This window comes from Phalaenopsis equestris, unplaced genomic scaffold (assembly GCF_001263595.1).
Source record: "Phalaenopsis equestris unplaced genomic scaffold, ASM126359v1 Scaffold000789, whole genome shotgun sequence".
Taxonomy (NCBI): Eukaryota; Viridiplantae; Streptophyta; class Magnoliopsida; order Asparagales; family Orchidaceae; genus Phalaenopsis; species Phalaenopsis equestris.
In genome coordinates this window covers 398,489-417,715 of record NW_018165229.1, presented here as the reverse complement: position 1 = coordinate 417,715, position 19,227 = coordinate 398,489, and the positions used below count along the sequence as shown (strand labels likewise).

At 32.4% G+C, this 19,227-nt stretch overlaps 1 protein-coding gene across 4 annotated transcripts in view; it reads left to right on the top strand.

The window, feature by feature from the left end:
• The first annotated feature begins 214 nt into the window (after positions 1–214).
• Positions 215–19,227, top strand: part of LOC110031228 (RRP15-like protein) — a 37,725-nt gene continuing 18,712 nt past the window's right edge. For 2 of the 4 annotated variants that reach the window (XM_020734330.1, XM_020734331.1), the window contains exons 1-9: positions 215–471; positions 627–1,103; positions 1,173–1,274; positions 1,374–1,455; positions 2,486–2,505; positions 2,631–2,691; positions 12,947–13,026; positions 14,627–14,731; positions 14,816–14,910. In XM_020734330.1, coding sequence (XP_020589989.1) covers positions 723–1,103; positions 1,173–1,274; positions 1,374–1,455; positions 2,486–2,505; positions 2,631–2,691; positions 12,947–13,026; positions 14,627–14,731; positions 14,816–14,881 — 897 coding nt within the window. In that variant the 5' untranslated portion in view covers positions 215–471; positions 627–722 and the 3' untranslated portion in view covers positions 14,882–14,910. The remainder of the gene's footprint in view (positions 472–626; positions 1,104–1,172; positions 1,275–1,373; positions 1,456–2,485; positions 2,506–2,630; positions 2,692–12,946; positions 13,027–14,626; positions 14,732–14,815; positions 14,911–19,227) is intronic. The other 2 variants (XM_020734332.1, XM_020734329.1) reach the window with 2 other exon arrangements.

Sequence of the window (19,227 nt, the reverse complement as noted above, 5' to 3'; positions counted from 1 at the left end):
CTTATTTTCGCTCGTGTTGGACTTATTTTAGCTCGAAATAAGAAAATCATATACATTATTTATATAAAAATATAGTATATATAAAACATTTATAAAATAATATATTATTTATATTATTTGTATAATAATATATTATATAAATTATTTATATAATAACCTATACGAAGCTATTCTTATTCCGGTGTTCGCCCAAAACATATATTAATTCTTATTTCAGTGTTCGCCCAAAGAACCTTCCCTAAACCCTAAACCGTAAACCCTGAACCCTAAACTTTCCCCTCTCCCGCCCGAAACTCTTCCCTCCGTCCCCACCCCCTCTCCCGGTTTAGTCCAAAACCACCGCCTTAGTGACCGAACACTCGCGATACAGTCGCAATTAGAGCGGGATTGCTGCTTACAGACCCAAAATTCCCATCTTTCATCTCCTTCCGCGCCGCTGCTACAACTAATCATGGAGACAAATGGAGGAAGGTAACTTCATATCTTCCTTTTCGCTCGAATCGCCCGTCCCGGATTTACTAGATCTACCGATTCACAGGATTTTGCAAATCTGGGATTAACGGCCGAAATCAGTAAGGATTTATGAAATCCGCCGCTTTATTTTGTCCGAACTGACTATCTCTCAGGATTTAGGCCAAATCCTGCTCTAAATCAGTTGCCAGACGGCCCATTAATGCTTGCTTAAATCCTGCTCAAAGCCGGTACCAAACAAGCTCCAAAGAATGGAACCAGAAGCGGGGACTATCTTGAGGAAGAGGAAACCTAATCCTGGAAAAGCCAACAAAAACCGCAAGAAGATGAAGCTAAAACATAGCGCCACTCCGAAGTTTAAAAAACCTAGCAAGAAAATGATGCAGCTCTATAAAAAGAGGGCCAAAGCTTATAGTTCTGATGCAGATGAGATAGAAGAAGATGAGATTTCTAGTGAAGAGGAAGAGCCAATGGGATTTGTTGATTTGAAGGGGGATAGTGGATCTGAGAACGAAGAACATGGTGAAGGTTATGTTCATCGACAGGGGATTACGAAGTTTACAGATGGTTGTCGAGCTTTTAAAACGGCTTTCATGAAGATTATGAAAAAGAATCTCACGAACGATCCATTGGTTTGTAATTTTTTATGAGGTTTATTTGCTTACAGTAAACAAGGTTTTCTCACTCTAATTCTGTTTCAGGGACCAGTTTTATCTGAGCACAAGAAGCTCGTTGCTGAGAAGCTAGCGGAAGAGGAGGCTGATTACAAGGCAAAGGGTGAGGTCAAAAATGAGAAACTCATGGTTCGTACTCAATGTTTGAGCTGACAATTTTGTTTTGGTGTCTGATTTCTGTTATTTATAAATAAAATGTGTCCGATTTAAAGGCTAAACTGTTAACAGGTTGCAGAAAAGGGACACATAAAACCGGTGGGATTTCTTGATGCAAAGGAGAAACTTCTGATTAGTATCGCGACAAAAGGAGGCAAGAATATGTTTATTTTGCATATAAAATTCTGGTAAAATTTTATTGTAAGATCACATACTCCTTATTTTGTCACACTAGGTATTTTAAGAATGGTACCCACATAACAACAAAAGTAAAGCACACACGATAAGTGATGGTAAAAACAACATTGCCTAGATTTCAGGTTTAATACAAATTGTGATAATAGAATTTAAAATTTCAATTATTGGTGTTGAGGTACTTTTACCAACGGTGTGCTCTACTGAATACCAATAAGTACTTTTTAGCACCTAACTATCAAATCATGGATATCATTATTTTAAAATTTGAATTGTGATGTTTATTGAATTATTAATATTCAGGTATTTTAATTAATGCATATATATATATTTCTAAAGATTGGCTAGAGGGCGAACCCCCAACCAACCCTATGTCACTAATTCGAGGCAAGGCTCGAACTCGTGACCCTCGTGGTTTTACAAACACTGCCAACCAATGAGCCACGGTGGTGTCACTCACAAACACACATCTCTCTCTCTCTCTTTTATATATATATATATATATATATATATATGAATATTGTGTATGTATTGATGGATTTATGCATGCATGCATATGGATGGATGGAGGGACGGACGGAAGGATGGACGGTTATAATTATTGTACATATTTTTTATGATAAATAAATGATATGTATGTATTAACGACTATTTTTATAATTATTTCTAACACTTGCAAAGTTATGATAGTCACCATGGTTTGTTCCATTGAAGGTTGTAAAAATCATTTTGCATGGCACATTTTTTTTAATGATAAATAAATGATAATGAAAATAGCAGCCATTTTCCAAAATTTAAGATTAAAACAAAGAATGACTCAAAAAGTTGGATATTTTGAATAATACAACTCATACTTGAGTTTGAATTGCTTTGCAAAATACTATTGAAATGTGTTTGGTCAAGACCTGATCATGATAATTAGGTTCCTTTTTTAATTTTTTTTTCTAACATCACAATACTTATTTTGCATGCTCGCGCGGAATTTTCAGTGGTCAAGTTGTTTAATGCGGTAAGAAAGGCACTCTAGAATATGTTTTATTGACGTGTTTCATATCTTTTCCTCACTAGTTTTTGTATTTGCTATGCTCTCTAGAATTGATAATAAATTGTTCTTTTTTTTTTGCTTTTGGACAGGTTAACAAGGCACAAAATCCACAAAAAGGCTTGAATCCTTCTAAATCTAAAGATGTGAAAGGTATAGTCAGATGTACACATATTTTATCCTTCAAATGGTGTTCTTTTAATATTGTTTGCTAAGTAAAAATAGACTTTCCCTCTTATCATAGACAGTAACAGTTAGTCTTTTTATAATTAATACTGTTGATAAGTGTTGTTTAAATTTTAATAGAATATCATCAATTAATATTAGTGAATAAATGATGTGATTTTTCTTTATCTCTTTATAGTTTTTTAAGCTTTATAATATTCTAGTATACTTTGTTATTGGTTATTAAGCATGGGCGCATTTTGAGACATTGAGGATAGCATTAGGAATGCAAATGAATTAATTGTTCGATGAGATGTTCTTGATTTAGTTCAATTAGAACTTGTTCATTATCATTTGATTAATTTATCGAACCAACTTGAGCACTTTTGTAAATATTTGGTTGTTAAAGGAACAAATTTGAATTTTTTCTTGCTCAATTCATTTATGATCATGCACAATATTGTTTAAAACATAAACGATCTCATTAAGAAGCCCTATTATGGTTCATTTGCAAATAGTATTTTTTTTTAAAGTTTATTTTTTAAGCTCAGGCTCAACATGCCTGGTTTGATAAGGCTCATTTTTTTTAAATAGTTGCTTGTATAAAGCTAACAATATCGCTTGTAGAGGGTCATATATTTTGCTGAATGAGTTGCTCCATAATAGGTTTGAAAGTTTTAATATGAATTCCACTCATGTCAAGCTCAAATTGAGCTTGAACAACCATTATCTTGAACAAATGAATTAAGTGCTCAAACCGAGTTCAAATAGGATTCCTCTTGATTCAATTGCTGCCCTAGATAGCTTATGATACAATTTAGGATACATGTATAAAAAAATATTAGAATAAGAAGGTATGAGTGAAGAATTCTTTTAAGCACTTTTTGGTTGAAATCTTTGATGAAATTTGTGTTTTCCTACTCCAATTAGGGTATGTTTGGGGTGGCTGAAGTTTTTTAAAAAAGGTGGTTGCAAAGCTGTGGTGGAGGAAATCATTTCTTAAAAGCTGCACTGGGAATTATAAATATACATTTTTTTCCAAAAAATCAGTTAACAACTTTCTTACAACCAACACACTTTAATAGGTTATGTTGAATAGAGCAGCTTCCCACCACATAAATTTCTAAAAAGCAGCAAGAAAGTATTTCTTCAAATGGTGCTGTGATAGCGGTCTGAAATGCAAAGCAGACATAATGTTGTACTGAACAAACCCTTACTCTTACTCTTTTTCATGATTTAGGTTCTTTAAGATCAACACTTTATGTCCAACCTTCTTTTTTGAGCTAAACTTGTCTTCTTCACATAATTTTGGTAACAGATAACACTTGAACATCTTGAAACATTCTAAAAGTTCTTCGAGCCACTAGAGGAGAAGATTCAAGGAAACAAAGCAAATGAAGAAGATAACAACAATGAAGGACACAAGAAGTTTTCATGATAGAACCAATATATCATGTTGTATGAATATGAACTCTATCTTTTTACCTAGAACAGTTATATGCTACATTGGATGAAGAGAGGGAGAATGAAAGGGAAAATAGAGGATAAGTCGCTGGCATAGAATTTAGAATTTGTTAACAGTCATAATATCCTATGGTATTTATAGAATCAATACCCAAGGTAACATAAAGGGTTATATAATGTGTAAATAAGGAACTAAATAATTAACTTGCAGTTGTTCAGAATTAAATTAGATTAGTTAAAATGACTGTATAAGAAGCTATTTATTCATGTGGTCTGCGAATGTGTACTCAAGCATAAATCATATGTTACATTGAGATAGTTCATAATCTTTTTCATTACCTCCTAATGGTTCTCATCTTGATCATCTATATACTTGCTAGCCATACTCATTCTGTATGCAAAATCAGATATGCTGCAATCCATTGTATAGATAATGCTCAAAAGTATGTTTTGGTTATATATCCACAACATATACATCATCCCATATCATTTGTTGTTGACTTATACTTTCTTGACTTCATATTTTGAGCTAAGGTTGTTAAAATAACTTTTGAATTCCACATTTCAAATCTCTTAAGTGTCATTTCATGTAAGATTTTTCTGATGGAAATAAGTCGTTTTGGAAAATTAATTTCTCATTATCTCCATTCCAATGATCTTCATTTATCAAGTCTGTTTTCTTAAAATTTGCTTGGAGTTTTCTTTAAACATTTGATACTTCGACCCCACTTTGTCTATCAATAAGCTTGTCATTAACTTACAAAAGTGATAAATCATTTTTAAAACTCGATGATATTATGATAAATACATGAATCATAGTATCATTTTTATAACCTATCATTATTGTGTAACCATCAAACTTCATGGACAACATTCTTGATGGTTGTTTAGTCCATACAAAGGTATTTTAAGTTGACAAACCTTATTCCTCAATGAAACCATTAGGTTGCTTTGTGTATTGTTTCTTCTAACTCTTAATGAAGATATTTCATTTTTACGTCCAATTGGCCAAGATCCATGTTAGGTTGAGTAACTATGGAAAGCAAAATTCTAATTGTTGTTTGCCTCACAGGTTGAGAGAATTTTCATTGTTGTCCATACTTTCTTGTGAGAAGCCTCATGAAACTAATTTTTTTGACTCTTGCTTCGTTAGCTTAGATAGAAAATTCTTTCTTTCAAAACAATCACTTGCAACCAATTACATTTTGGTGTCTCTTTCTTCTCTTGTTAAACTATAATTTCTTATTTTTCTTTTTTTATTAGTTTATTTGTGTGACTCGGCCCGGAAGCTTGAAATACCAAAAGGAGCGGTCGATCGGGCGGAGGAAAAACTAATTATATAAATATTTTTTTTTCATAATTAAATCTAACCCAAAACACAAGAGGTTTTTTATTTCATATAACTTTAATTTACAAAAAAAGGTTGTAAAGAATTTAAAATTTGCAACCAACAAAAATTTAAAAACTGAATTATATCTATCAGTTTGAGTTCCTCGACATCTGTACACATAATCTCTGGGATCCATTTATTCTATCAGCGATTTTTCTTAAAAATGTTAGCAACTAGAGATTTTAGTTTAACTGCTCGGTGGGTAAAAAATTTTAAATAGATTAATTCTGTTAATTTATAAAAATGCACTAGGCAGTAAAAATAACTTGAGTAGTAATAAGAAAACAATAAATATTTTTTTTTCTAATTAGGTTTATTCATTTCAATTACAATATCCGTCTGAGGGAGTTGCCTTCCGAATCTTCCTAAAAGTATACATTTAACATCTTTCAAAACCCATAAAAGAGGTAGAAAATCATTTAATTTTTTTTTTCAGTTTGTGCATGAGTACATTTCATCCTTGCCAGTACTATCTGGGGTGACTCAACGTATGTATTGTATTTTTTTTCCTCTTCTATTTAACATTTGAAAGTTTTTTTTTCCTTCAAATTTTGCATTTTAAAAGAATTACTAGAAGCTGTAAAAACAATATAATTGCTTTCATAAATAAAAAAAAACAATTGCAAAATAAAAATATATTTGCTCACTTGCACTGTCTATAGTCGATTATTGTTTCTTCAGAAATAAATAGTGTTTTGACTCACCTATGAGAATAATTTAGATTCTATCTATTCTATCTTTATTTTATTTTAATTCTAACTTAGACATTCACTTTACTTTTTATCTAATTATGTTTTTATTTATTGCTATGTGTCTATTTCTAATTTTAAATCATTTTCATCTCATTTAAATTTAATATATATATATATTTATAGATTGTGAAATATTTACATCTAGGAGGATTTTCTACATCTTCAAATTAATTGTTTTTTTCATCGAGTTCACCCCTAATTGTAATTCATTTAGGAAATTTTAGGATTAATAACATCTAACCAAATCTTAATCAAAATTAACAAAATAACTAAATTTGCCATTAAAATTTGATTTCATACATGAGATGTCTCTTCTATGCATATTGATTCAACTCCCAAATAAAAAACCTATAACAAGATTTTCAAAATTAATTTTTTTTTAGTTAGAATTTTCTGAAATTTCTTCATTCCAATTTCATAACTCATAAAACATACAAATTTAATTTTCAATTTCGAAATTATACCTAAACGATGGAAAGCCCTCACAGGCTCCTCGTTCATTTCCCCTTTTTCAACTTCCAAAGTATATAGGGTTTGGTTGAGCTTCTCGGGTGCCGAAAAATGCTGCACAATAGGAGAAAAGCCTCTTGGTTTTCCCTTCCTCCTTATTGTCTAACAACGCTCGCTCTCACGTGTCGTCACCCTTTGAGTCCGGCTCAAAGACGCTCGGTCCAGCGTCTTACATGCATTCCTGTGTGTGTGGAAGGTGCGTTGTTAGCTCGATCTTCCCCTTCCATTGCTTACACTCATCTGGGACAATTGTGATGTGCTCGAAGAAGACTCTTTCGAGCCGTTCGAGCCACTGTTTGGTTGCGCGACAATAAGATTGCCACTCTCTCCTCTCTACTCTCTCTATCCTCTCAGCTGCTCGCGTGAAGTGAAGATCGAGGGCATTAGTGCGGGCTATTTGGATGAAACTTGGAAAGTAGGTGTCTCAACCACGTATTTTTTAGTTTATTTAATTTATAAATAAGTTAATTAAAATTTACATATAATTATTACAATCTTCTCTCATAAAATTTTCGTCTTTATTATTTATAGAACAAGAACATAGTTCATACATCAATTGAAAATGTGTTGATATCTTTCTAATTTATGATTCTTTCTTCCATGTGGCATTTCTTTTTGTCCCGTGCTATAATAATGCACAGACAAAAGGAATCTCTCTATTTCTGAGCTGATTCATATCATAAGTTATAATTTTTTCTGGTTTATCTATAAATGCTAGATCAGGTTGGATGTCTAGGGGTATGTGACAAGCTTGCTAGCTTCATGAGCAATATACTTCCGCAATAATATATGAAATTTATTATGTACCCCATACATATGTAATTTTGGGTGAGCCTATAAGTAACTTTTATAATCTTCAAAGTCTTATATGGACCAATACATATTTCAACATCCTAGTCTTTCCAGATCATATAATAACCTACATGTGACTGAATTTCAGAGAAATAAATTCTCTTATCTCAAATTCTACTAGTCGGTGCTTAACATCATAGTATTTATATCTATCTCGAACAACTCTCAGTCTATCACGTGTTGCATTTTCTTCCATAAAGAGTCATTTTAATACTGACTGGAACCTAGTGTCGTCGAAGGTAAGTTTATTTTCGAGTTTCTATCGAGATTAAGTATACAAAGTTAAAGCAGATTTTTTTTAATATTTGGATAGTTCTCTCTGACTGACCATCTGTTTTGGGATAAAAATTGTACTAAAAGTCAGCTTTATACCCAAAACTTGAACTTTTCTCTACAATATAGATGTGAATCTGTTGTCTCAATTAAAACAAAGTAATTTTGGGACTCTATACAAGAACAATTTCATCAATATAAATTTTTGCTAATTTATCTAGAGAATACATCTGTCTAATGGACAAGAAATGTTCAGATTTGGTCAGACGATCAATAATCACTCGTATAACATCATGACCATGCTTTGATCTTGATAGCCCAATCACAAAATCCATATCAGTGCCCTTCCACTTCCATTATGGGATAGACAACTGTTGCAATAGCCCACTAGTCTTTTGATGCCCAACCTTAACCTTCTGATAAGTAGGACACTTGCCACGAACTTTGCTACACTGCGCGTCAATCCTGGCCACCAGAATAATCCATTGAGCTTCTGAAACATTTTATTGCTTACTGGATGTATTGTAAATCCTAAAAAGTGTGCCTCATTCATTTTTTTTTTCCGTAAATCATTCCATCAAGAATGCAAATTCTATTCTTATATATGAATAGTTTTTTTTCATCAATTTCATATTTCTCCATATGATCTGCTTTCACCTGGTCTAATAAATTTTCAAACTTGGCATCATGCGTGATGCATCTTGTATCTTATCTTTCAGAGTTGACTGAATTAACATTTGATTCAAAAATGCAAAACCCTCATCATTTGGTGTCACATTGATAACTGAAAACACTCCATATCTTTAAGTTGCTCTTCTTGTTTTGTAATTATCTGATTAACACTGCCACTTGTCTGTCTGCAACTATATTTGTTTTTCGTGGATGATAGTGTACATCTGTATCATAGTTTCTAATGAGCTTAAACCATCATCTTTATCTTAAATTCAGTCCCTTCTGTGTGAAAATATACTTCAAGTTTTAGTGATTTCTGAACACTTCACACATGATTTCATATAAACAATGCCTTCATATCTTCAGAGCAAATACAACTGCTGCTAGCTTCCGAGATAATTCTTCTCATGACTCTTCAATTGCCTATAGGCATACACAATTATCTTCCAATGTTGCATAAGCACACACCCTAGTCCTCTTAAAGATGCACCCCGGTAAATTTGGAAGCCTTTAATCTCGGAGGGGATCGTCAATATTTGAGTTGTCATCAAACAGCTTTCCAATTCTAAAAAGCATCCTCATAACGATCTGTCCACTCAATTTTCACTGCCTTTTGAGTTAATTTAGACAAAGACATTGTAATATGAGAGAACCTGTCAATAAATCTTTTGTTATGTAACAGTGGTTGGTATGGGACAATCAACTATCACTTGAACCTTTTTTTTAGGTCCACTGAGATACCTTCCTAATTTAGACTCAAAATCTCTTCTTTCTTATAGCTTACAGCCGCCCATGATGCCCTAAAATCGTCCTCATGAGCATATGTATAGTTGGGCTCAGCAAAGGCAAGAAAATTCTTGCCTGAATAAGTCCAGCACGTCCGGCATGGGTGTGTTGTGACTACATTGCTGGTGCGCCGCGAGTTGAGAAGTGGTCGTGCGCAGGTGCGCTGCCATGGGTGCGGACGCTTTATAGTGAGCGCGGGTGCGCTTTGATTATGATGCCCTGGAGAGAGGCGTGGGTGTGCTGGTCCAGAAACTTCTTTATTGTGCTGATTTCCGTCTTTTTTCGCTCAAAATTTACGCCACTCTGTCCCCTGCACAAATAAGGCAAAAATATACTTTTCAAGCATAATATCACTATAAAAAGATGTAAAAACATGGAGAAACATGCCAGAAAATATCACATGTTTAGTTTATACACCTTCCCATTATTTAATTTTTGGACAAAAACAAAACATCCAAAAACCTGCAATGGATCATCTGTGCCACAAGCAGATTCAAGGCAGCAACAATATGTGAAGACGACCGTGATAGCAATAGGATGTAGGAAGCTTGTCAATGATTGAAGCAACATAACGGAGTATTGCTGCTGGGTTTGTTACAAAGACAAACAAGCAAAAACTAATAACTAGATGTAAAATCATTCTACCTGTTTTATTTTAGTTTCATGTGCATTAGTGCATGTTGCTAGGTTTAACAAGTAAGAAAATTTTGATGAAAATGAAAAGTCAAAAGTGCATCATAATAGTAACATATCAAAAATTGTATTTTAAAATAAATTTAAACTTTAAAGTACGTTTAAAATGCACGTGAACTCATAGTAACAAACAAACTTCCTAAAATAACCTTTTTGAATGTTTTATGTTAAATTGGGCTCAACTGTAAACATGTACACAGCTAGAAGGCCTCTTGCATTCTTCAAATGAAAAAAAATGATGTTTTACCCCTTCAAGTTAGGAAGCTTCTCAAGAACCTTAGGAGCATATTCATATAAAGACTATTGGTCCTTGTAGGAGCAGAAATTGATTGATTTTCCAGATTAGCTTGATTAACTTGGCTATAAAACCATATTTTCCAATTTTTCTCTATAATAACTACAAAGATTTTGGCATAAAGATAGAAGAATATTATCAAACAAGCCTCTGCAAGATAACGAGTGTCTATGTAAAGTGGAGTGGTCACTGACTGTCTCAATCAGCATTCTCTCATTAGAAGCCAAGTATGAGCACTTGAATTTCACATATTAATGGTGGAATATGATTATTTTGACATGCTCTAGATTTAGAGAAATCAGCTTTTTGATGACCTTATCATAATTTTGGTGTTTAAATTGAGAAGCTATTTGAAACGCCAATCTCGATTGTGATTATTCTTACTGATAGTTGCATTGAACAAGATGCGGAAGGTTAAGCAGCTATTAGAACGAGAAGCTGAAAGTTTGGTATCATGTGGAATTTCTGACTGCTACAAGAGAATCAAGTACTTTGTTAAGGATCCCTGAAATATCTTTTGGCATGCTTTTTAAAGATGGAAGATATGCATTTAGGTGGATACCAACATGTGCAACAGGATATTCATTCTGAAGTTTCAGCACCAAAAATCTCAAATCTATTGCAATTTATGTGGCTTGTTAATGCATGAATTTGGATGCTTAACGATTGAACATCAGCAGTTCTCTGCAAAATATTTAGGAAGAATATAATAAAAGAAAGCAGCAGTGGTTAATTGTTGGAAATACTGACAAGAAGAGAAAATGACTAACAAATTCTCCTTTCCAAATCTATCCATATAATATTATATATCCACCTACAAAATTTCTTCTTTACCATATTTCCTTTTTGCAGAAAGCCTTCTTGTGTTTTAACTTGACGCATGAAGACATATGATTGCAATCCAATACATTGACAAAAAGAAGAATAGAGTTTGATTTGTAACAACCTGTATCATCATTTTTCTTTTCTTGGTCTCACAAGCATCAGGTTCCATTCCAAATGGATGTAGATATTAAAGGATGTAGATATTAAAGTGCATTCCTAAATTCCATTCAAATTATTTGTGTCTTGTAATATATCCAGTGATTTCTTACAGAAAGCTGGAACTGGACATTAAGGCTGATATCTTTTGAGAATTTCATGCTGTAAAAACTGGTTCAGCAATTAAATCCTTTTTCTTAGAAATACAACTAATTCATCTAATAGTGCTTTAGAGCTGTACGGCTTTTCGGGCTTGCTTTATTAACAGCTTTCTTGGCTTGCTTTATTAAAGGAATCAGCTTATTCAATCACTTCCATGGATTGAGTAACAAGGTAGAGAAGGCCAGTATTGGTTAGAATTAGGGGCATTTCATACTTCCTAATTTCTATATATTTACATATCCAACAGCTAAATTTTACTTTTAACATTTAAACATTTATACCACCCAAATAACATTTATACCACCCAAATCTTTCTTATCACATCAAAAATATCCCCATTTTAACTATTAATAAGTGAAATACACCTTTTTGTGCATATATATGGTGTCATATATCTAAAAATTGAAATTAAGGTGCTAGATATGTAAATGCATAAAAATTGAATGGTATTTATGTAACACTTCATTAGAATTATTTGGATTCTACCACTTTTCATCATAAACTTGCCAGGAGCACAAAGGCCCTGCTCCTCTCCATAAATCAGGGAAAATACTTTAAAGGTTTTGTGACTGATTTCACTGACTGTTTGCTTTAAAGTTTGTTTAATCTATCTAAAAATGAATAAAGTATTTCCTGCAGAAATATGATAATATTAATTGATTGTCACAATGGCCATAGAAACATGAAGCTTTTGTACTTTTTGAGGGGAAATGTAACGGTGACTTTCATTACAACCCCAGTTATTCGAATCTAAAGCCATAATTCAAATTTAAGCCTATAATTATCCAAAAATGGATAATTAATCCTCCTATTATAAATAAACAAATCTAGAATTAAAATTTCATAAATAAATTGTAAAATAATGGAATTAAACAAAGCTGGATCAGAATACTATAGGGAGACGAAAGGAAAGATTTTTGTCAATTCCAATTCAACTCTAAAGTTACAAGTCTGTTGCCATATTTATAGAACTAAGTTTTATTGAAAATTACAAATTACGACGATTTATTGAATATTAAATGCCAAACTAATCATAGATGACAAATTAGGACATGGAACTTGAAATATCTAACATGTAATGACACAAATATTAGTCATGAGGGAAACATCCTGTACTGTATCATATGTAGGAAACATTTTCTGCTGCTAGGTTCCAAGGGACAAACAAGTGTAGATTTGACTGAAAATCATATTGATGGTCGTGGGGATGTCTTGCCAAATATTTTGTTTCTTTTGATTAATGGTATGAATTTAAATGTAGGCATTTTCCAGTCCCGTTGTTTGTGACAGCTATTAAGTTTTGGGCCATGCTTGTTCCAGTTTTCTCAACATTCCGTACCACTCAATGTCTTGATGTCATCTCAAATATATGTTGCTTGATAATTTTCCTATCATTGTCTTTTTAATTTGAAGCCTTGGCGAAACAAAGGAAAGAAACATTTCTATCAGAATTAAAGAAGTCATCAACCACCTCTACAATCAACTCATCGAAGGTAATTAGATTATATATTTCTCCCATTTTTTGTGAGCACAATGCGATAATAGTATTATTTTTTTTTTGTATTGCAGAGTCTTCTTTTTCTTTAATTTCTTCATTGAATCCTGCATTTCTTTTTAATCCTCATTTCATTATTTTAATTCAGAGTTCTACCATCTTTTTTTATTCAGTTGGTCTGATTTGCTTTGCAAATTTAAGGTGGCTACACTGCATTTAATTTAATTGTTTTTGTTTTTTCAAACATATTTTCATATGGACAAATTGCACATGCACATGCATAGCATATATGTTATATAATGATTGTGTTTGGTAAACATGGATACGCTTCTGAGAGCATCTATTGTAGTATACGCCATTATAACCTATATGTAGCCAAGCGTAATAATTACTTTGCCCTCTGAAAATTTTCATTCTTCATAGCTTAAGAACATAGCGTTATCCTCATTTTTGGATGGATTTTTTTGAGGAAATTCCATTCATTCTGATTTCATTGAGCAGCCATTCATTTGGCTCAAATGTTCATTTATGGAGTACTAAAACGTTAATTATCATTGTGATCATTTGCATTAATTTTTTCAATATCCTTTGCATTATATTTGTTTCTCTTCTATCAATTTGTTTATTAATATTATCAAACCTTTTTAAAGATGCATTTGGTTGCAGTCCTTGTTAAATATTGTATTCAATCTATGTTCATTCTCTTCTCTGCTGCATACACTTCTCTTTTATATGAAACTTTCCAATTCTATCTCTTATTTGTTCAAATCACCTTTTCGTTTTAATTACTTTAGAACCTTCTTTAATATGCAAGCTTCTTACTTCATTCCTTCATAACTTTTCGAAAATTGATTCGATAATTTCAATTTTCATATTGAATCACTTGCTTTATTTTTCTCTATATTGGTTGTCAACTATATCTATAATGATCTTGATTCCTTCATAACATGCATCACTGTTTTTAGGAATGTAAAATCTTTGTCCGCTTCTCAACATGTAAAATGACTAGAAAATGCTATTATGTTCTTGCCTATGTTTTTTTTTTTTGAAGGGATGTGCTTGTCTTTGTTAGAGCTCTGTCAATGAGTATCATAATTTGAAAGGTCGGTGCTTCTATTTTCTCCATGGTTCTATTCTTTTTATTGTTTTTTCAGTTTTAAATAGAACAAGTTGTACTCTCGAAGCGCAACTTCTAATGTTTCTAATGTTTCAATCCAATAACTCCGTGAAAGTTTGCGTTAAAATCTCATTTGTATGTAAAATTTTTTAGCAGTTCTGCTTATTTGCAAATTCTAGCATTTTTCCTTTTCATTACAAGTGAATGTTTGATGCTGAAATTCATTAGTACAATTTCTCTTTTGTCAATAATCTAACTATGTTTTTCTTCAGTAATGTATATTTCTTTATAAATTTGTATTCGACTTTTTTTTAGTTCTATAACATCTAGCATTTGCCTCTCATTTTATTTAAATGAATAATCAACTATAGAAACACAGTAATATATGATATATGTAGTTTAATTTGTCATAGTCAAATTGAGTTTTTCTTCGAGCTTGGATTCATTGATTTGAGATATTGATTTAGTTGGCTTCATGCAGGTTTCCCATTTTAATAAAAACAATGATGAAGAACCAGCATGGGCTCCTTTACGTGATGGTTACATGCTGACAAGCTCGAAGTTGAAGGACTGGGATAAAATGGAGGTAAAAGCTTGCCATGCTTGATTCACTCTCTTGTTCGTCCATGAAATATGTATGTTTAATATATATATATATATATTTATTCAGGATTCTGCATATATTGGTGGGCACTCAAACATACCATCTGATGAAAGCCTTGCTGATGATGATTAGAATAGATTGTTTCTACTTGTGTAATGCAGGTAAATTGGAAAGTAAATGTTCTACCTAAAGAAATATCGTTACACTTTAAAATAGATGTATTTATTCTCATCTCTTTGAGGCTTCGTTAGATGCTTTTCAGAGATTTATATTGAGTTCTTCTATTTTATCTTTTTTATGTTTATATCAAAACATTTATGTAGAATGGATTTAACTGACTTGATTTTATCATCACTTATATGGTAAGTCAACTGCATTTTTAATAATGTTCATTTTGAGCCGTCATTTCTGAATTAACTTTGTTTTTTTTCCTTCCATTTGAAGGACATGCAAATAAACATAAGTGCCTGAAAAATGGTTTTTGTGTGAGTTCTTATTTTGGCATTAGCTTGAGTGCTGCACCCTCTTTGATACAGGAAACTTATCAATGTATAGGTTTTCGATGATGCAAATTTATTGGTTAAAAAAGTTAAATATTAAATGCATTTTTATGAATTATAGAGGTGCGGTATGATCCCGAAAATATAGTTGTGTAAAACTTATAAAGTTGACTCCGTTTTACAACGATGCCAAAAATTTGATGCGTTATTTTATGAATAAGAAATTTAAGCAATTTATGTTGGGATTCTACGCAAGTATACGTATCGTTAACAAGTAATGTAAGACTTTCTATTTAAGCCCCAAATATCGATCCCACGAGGAAGGATTAAATTTGAAATGATAAATTAGATAGGAAATTCACAAAAATAAAATGAAATTACTCTCACTAATTTCGAATTGTTTGAGATATTATTAGAACTAAATTATTAACTACTAGCAAAACTAAAATGCAAAGTTTAAACAGTAACTGCTAAACTATGCTTTATGTGATGAAGTTTTCTAATATGAAAAAACATCTTTCCCACTACAATGAGTTTTTGGTAAAATGAGATGAGATAAATGGTTTTAGTATGTATTGTGCCAAATAGGAGTAATTTTAATTCTTTACCCTGATTCAGTGTTATAGATATTCATTGACTAATCTCAGGTTTAGTATCTAAATTTGTGGTTAGGCCAGAGGATACTTGCTCTCACTCCAAAGCTCCCACTTTCCTTCCCTTGAAGGCTAACACTCGCTTTAGTTCTTAAACACTAAGACCGAATTGAAGATTTTAGTCTGTCACCCTAAAATCTCCAATTCTACACCCAACAAAGTATATTTCCCTATTTATTTGCACTTAATTCTATGAACGAAATACTTCATGGAATTAAATATGATTCTCACTCTTGTTGTATAACTCATACTCCATTTCCCGGATCATATGTTTCACAATATATTTTAACAATTTAGTTGACCAGATCGAAAAGAAAATTAAGAAATGAGTTGAAAAACCATCACAATTTATTTTATATTTTAAAATTGGCACATTTAAATTATCTCTTCGTTTCACCATATCTCAGAGTAGGGAGAAAGATAAAGAAAACTACTCAGACTTCATGAGAAAGATACAACAAAACACAAATTTCATATATAAAAGAAAATTTATACAACAATAATAAACAAACAACACTTATCTGAAACTCTTTCTCAAAACAAATCTTTTGTAGTCTCTCTTAGATGATGTAGGAAGAAGAAATCTATCATTTCTCTCCCTCTCTAACACTCTTAGAGAAGAATTCACACTTAAACTCACCACTAAAACTCAAAACTTTAAAGAAATAAATGACTAATGGACTCTAAGTGGCTGTGGGGAATGTGGAATAGCGTGAAAGAGAGTGGAAAGCGGTCGAAGAGGGTCTTTTCTGATCAATTTCCGCTCTAAATAGAGCCTAATGTCGGTTTTCCAATAGGTGCATCCAAAAACTCTTCAAAAAGCGTCCAAACTTGTTGAATCTTCCTTGTTGAATCTTCTAGATTGTTGAATCTTCTAGAAATAGGTCTTGCACCGACATTGGTGTCGTCGACGCCCATTCTGGCGTCTTCGGCGCCAATGGCATGCGAATTAATTCCGTGATCTCTGTTAAATGGCGCCGTCGGCGCTGCTCCTGGCGCCGTCGACGCTGAGGATAGTTCGACCTCTGTTTTGTAGGTATGCACCGTCGGCATCCATCTGGGCGCCGTTGGTGCTGAGTATTTCTTCAAAAACGTCATTTTGACTTCAAAATCCATCATTTTGCTTCCTTTTTGTTTCAAGTTCTAAAAATCAACAACATGCAATAAAACATAAAAATAACTTCCATTAAAGTGTAATATCACCAAAAATTAGTATAAAATATGAAAAAATGAGTATAAAATATAGGTCTAAATATGCATATATTTTTGGTGTATCACAGTACAGTCAACAACATATTGGATGCAAAAAAGTCATGCAATGATTCACAAGGAAGCTCATTAGTGAAGCTAGCATGATTAATTACTATTCGAGGTGTGTCATTGAAAAATAAAAGAAACAAAAATCTATATGAAACAATCATACATTACTTATCATTAGAAATTCAAGGCACAAGAGGTGAGAGACCATAGAAGCGGAACAACATTTGAAAGTCATGTAATTCTTGGGAACCAAATTTCATGGAATATATATTAATCACTAAACCAACAATGAGTGATAGATACAGGGAATGGAGTTAGGAAGATGGCATGAAGGAAAAGGAAGAATAATTCGATCTGATGCGATTCTACCATCTCTTATTAAAGGATCATACCTAGGAACAAGAAAGACTACATAAATATGAAGGAAAGAAATTATTTTTTTGTATTACATAATCACTACTGCCTATGCTTCTGCTCCTTTTTAGTAGAAAGGCAAGCACGGCAATGTTGAAAAATCCAAGCATGAAAACTATCTTTTCCTCTGTCATCTGGAATCAATGCAAATGTAAATATGCTATATATTTTAATGTAACTTACGCAGGCATGCCATGAGATACATTAAGAGCTACTTAACAAATGATACTAGTAAGTGACTTTAGCTTTTGAATGTTACATGCATGATTTTTTTTTACACCTTATGGTGCCATTATGATGGAGTATGTTAATGGACTGTAAAATTTGTTTGACCCATAATTCCTGAATTCCAAGCAAGAGATTGGCATTTTTAATACTATTATATATTTTCATTTTTATGGCATGAAAGATCAAATCCACCTTATGATTAGAACATTATGTAGTAAGGCCTGAATATTTTTGTTGAATTTCAATTTTACACAGTCTAACCTAAAGCTTTCCGATCTACACCAAATGCATCTTAAAACAACAAATGCCAAATAAAACCGTGAATATGAATTTCTATCAAAATCTGTAAACTTCTATTTTCTTATTTTATCCGACATTCATCAAAATTTGTAACCTTGAGCTCACATCACTTTATTTTGGCCTCCCCCATTCCAATTATGGTTACAAAATGCTAATTTCTTCTATTGTAGTCTCTCTCTCTCTCTCGCTCTCTCTCTCTCTCATGCACGGTAGATGCTATAAAGCCTGGGCACAAGCAAGATTGCTTGAACATATTGTAACTACTTAAAAAAAGAAGAAAAAGAAGCTACATTTTCTAAATCTTTTATGAGGCTTCATGGATGTTGTGGGTTCATTGTTCGGAGGAGAGCTTATGCAAGCAACTGAATGATAGATTAATTTGTGATCCATCTAGTTAAAATGATTTCTTTTCTCATTTTCTATTTGACGCCCATGGCTAAAATCTATTGTATCTAAAGAGTTTTATGGTTTTTTCTTTCTTTTTTTATAGTAGTGAGAATGCGAAATGGTGTCGCAAACAGGTTCCTCTCTGAGTGGAATGCCCCCATGTGCAACTTTTTTTGTTTAAAAGGTTAGAGTTCGGTTGATTTTTAAGGATAGTTTGGGATTCAAAATATTCATTTTTACTTGATTAAATTATCATATAATAAAAAAAAGTAAAGATTGTTGAGAATTACATTCAAACACAAATATCATGTCTATAAATGTAGTTATGTGTGTGTATTTATAGAGATATATGATAGGCTACTATCATTTTTCTTGGTTTGTTTTCAAATATGTAATTTTTTATTATTAATGAAGTTCACTCTTTGTTTGTACCATGAGAGGGTAAGCTTTTAAGAATGTATGAGGTACATGGCACCTATTTGTAGTGGTGTGCATGGTTCGACTTGTTCCAAGTTGATTTGTATTTAAAATTAGACCAAACCAGTTAACCATCACCATTATTACAAAATATGTTTTACACAATTCCAAATGGCTTATGTTTGTGTCGAACATGGCCGTTATGCCTTGATATGTGTCCAAACACTTAAAAAATTGTTCAAAGATTTTTAAGTGTGAAATTGGATTCAGTCACCATTCATGATGATTGTTGACCTCATTTTTTGTGAGGTCTTTTCTT